This window comes from Chrysochloris asiatica, unplaced genomic scaffold, assembly GCF_000296735.1.
Source record: "Chrysochloris asiatica unplaced genomic scaffold, ChrAsi1.0 scaffold00140, whole genome shotgun sequence".
Taxonomy (NCBI): Eukaryota; Metazoa; Chordata; class Mammalia; order Afrosoricida; family Chrysochloridae; genus Chrysochloris; species Chrysochloris asiatica.
Window position 1 is genome coordinate 3,431,644 of NW_006408658.1, and position 3,082 is coordinate 3,434,725.

The following is a 3,082-nucleotide window of genomic DNA, read 5'->3' on the forward strand; positions in this document are numbered from 1 at the left end:
ATCTTGAAAACTGGCATTCTGCATGATAGCCCTTCCATTCCTCTTCCTGTCCACCCTGCAATGGCTTAACCATGTCTTAAAGTGTGTGTGTGTGGGGGGGGGGGTGTTTAAGGGCAACGAGGAAGCACCTGAGCAAAACCAGCACACACCAGGCAGAAGCTCCTGAAAAACATGATAAGAAAGGAGGGTTTGAGGTTTCCCAACCACAAAATTGTCCTCAGTGAGGATTGTAAGCCAATATGAAGATAAAAAGTATATTTCCTCAATATGTTCCAACAATTGAGTCTAGACCTTACCACACAAGAGCAAGTCATAACAGTGAAGAAGCCTAAAGACCTAAACAAATTACATCCACACATAAGGCAAATTTCCCCACCTAGTAGAGAATCTCTAAGAATTTTACCTGTAAGGTAAGTTACTTGACTGACTAGTCAGAAATATATAATTATTATTGTGGACTCCTAGTGTGGCATTCAAACCTACCGGCTACTCCTCAGGAACTCTGTGAGTTAGAATAAACTCTACAGCACTTAACAACAGCAACTTTTGTTGTTGTGTACCATTGAATCAGTTCCAACTTATGGTGACTATATGTGTTACAGTGCAGAATTTTATTCCATGAAGTTTTCTTGTGTGTAATGTCTACAGAAGATTTCCAGACCTTTTCTTCTGTGATGCTGTTAGTTGGGTCCAAACCACCAATATTTTGGTTACTGATCAGACACTAACATTGCAATACCCAGGAACCTGAGCTATCTAATGACAATAAAATCATTACCAAGCCTTTACTAGTATTAAGCATTTATCCATTTCTGTGTTTAAAACTTGCAAATGCAATGACTTGAGGTCTGCCCTGAGAGCAAAAAGATCAGGAACAAATTCAGATGTCCTCTGATCTCTGATAGGCTTTCAGATGATTCATCCACTATGCCTTCCTTGTATTCCCACACCCTCCCTCCTTGAATGCTCATGCACATTCACACTTAAACATACTTGCCCCTGATATCCATTCACTTGTTTGTCTTGGATAGCTCCTGTGAACATCAAACTCAACATACGTACAGTCCATCTCCGATCTATCCCCCAGAGTCTTTCACTACTCTTAGTGCTCTATATAAAAATTATTATTATTATAATCCACATAGTTTTTAAAGAAGAAAAGAGCATTATATGTGATATTTCCTCCTACTCAATATGATCTATTAAATTAAAGAAAAGGAGGTATCATAATTTCTTTCATGCTAGGTAGGATATACTCTAAGATTTGTCTTTATATTTATTCATTATAAAGTTATTTGAATTATTAATGAGAACACTTTCAGTTAGTATATGCATATTTTTAAGTATAGAAGAGGCTTCAAAATGTTTGTGAAAAATTACACTATCTTATAATGTCATTATTCTATGAAATTAAAAAAAAAAACCTCATATAAGTATAGAGACATATATATCGGAGTAGGTGAGAAGTATAGCACAAGAGGTTTGTAGGAAATATAAATTGTAGTGAAAAACAGAAACATGAAGATTACAAAGCAAAATAAGCTCATTTTAAATGGAAATTTATGGCAGAAGAACCCACAGTTTTTAGTGTTCCAGCTCAGCAATATTAGAAAAATCAATCCCAGACATATCTTTGAGTCTTGAGTTGAATAGATAATGACCATACAACAGCAGCACCCTGATGAGATTCTTACTGTGAGAAACAGAGTTTCTGGATCTTCATTCATCAGTCATGTCCAAGGTGAACACCACCACCCAAGATCCTTTCTTCTTCATCCTCACGGGCATCCCTGGATTTGAGGCCATCCACATCTGGATCTCCATCCCCTTTGGCTGCTTCTACACCATCTCCATCATGGGCAATGCCACCATCCTCACCGTCATCCACAAAGAGTCATCTCTCCATCAACCCATGTACCTGTTTCTCTCCATGCTGGCTGTCACTGACCTGGGTCTCACCCTCACCACCCTGCCCACAGTCATGCAGCTCCTCTGGTTAAACATTAACAAGATCAGCTTTGAAGCCTGTTTTGCCCAATTATTTTTCCTTCATGGGTTCTCATTCATGGAATCCTCTGTCCTGTTGGCCATGTCTTTTGACCGCTATGTGGCCATCTGTCGCCCCCTCCATTATGCCTCCATCCTCACCAATGAAGTCATTGGCAAGATTGGAGTAGCCATCATTGGCCGCTGTGTTCTAGCTGTTCTTCCCTCCCTTTTCCTGCTCAAGCGCCTGCCCTTCTGCCACTCCCACCAGCTCTCTCACTCCTACTGCCTCCACCAGGACATGATTCGCCTGGTCTGTGCTGACATCAGGGTCAACAGCTGGTATGGATTTGCTCTAGTGTTGCTCATTATTGTGTTGGACCCACTGCTAGTTGTGCTCTCCTATGCAGTCATCCTGAGAAGTATCTTCAGCACAGCTACATGGACAGAGCGGCTCCGGGCCATCAATAACTGTCTCTCCCACTTTCTGGCAGTTTTGGTTCTTTATGTCCCTATGGTGAGTCTGTCCATGACTCACCGCTTTGCAAAACATGCTCCACCACTGGTCCATGTGGTCATTGCCAATATCTACTTACTGGCACCCCCTGTGATGAACCCCATCATTTACAGCGTAAAGACCAAACAGATTCGCCAGGGAATCTATCACCTCTTCCAGAGGAAGCTGCACTAAGATTGGAATTTCAGTGTAGAGAAATACTTTTTTTTATAAGCAACATGGAATCAAGAGCATAAAGCATGACCATCAAAACTGAGTAACATAGAGTAAGGAAGAAATAGGGACTGCTTAAGAAACTTTCAATGTAAATGAAGAGACATGATCATTCCATGAGTAGAAATCAAAAGAGTTAGGGTATTTTAAACTTTGCTATTAACTATATTGTTTAAAGAAAAAAAATTTTAAATGAAATTCAAGCTATAATTCCTGTTGTGCCTTTACCACAGTGCTTTTGTTATTAAATACGGGAAGAAATATAAGGATTTGTGCTATAAACATAAAATGCTGATAAATGTGGGGAAATGCTTATTGAAGCTGGAATATGTTTATGCTCTGTGACATTTGGTAAAGCAAATGTCA

At 39.8% G+C, this 3,082-nt stretch overlaps 1 protein-coding gene across 1 annotated transcript; it reads left to right on the forward strand.

Moving 5' to 3' along the window:
- The first annotated feature begins 1,723 nt into the window (after positions 1–1,723).
- LOC102813852 (olfactory receptor 51Q1-like) lies at positions 1,724–2,677 on the forward strand. Its single transcript, XM_006870212.1, has one exon. It carries the CDS (start codon positions 1,733–1,735, stop codon positions 2,675–2,677), a length of 945 nt encoding a protein of 314 aa, XP_006870274.1. The 5' UTR covers positions 1,724–1,732.
- The last annotated feature ends 405 nt before the right edge of the window (positions 2,678–3,082 follow it).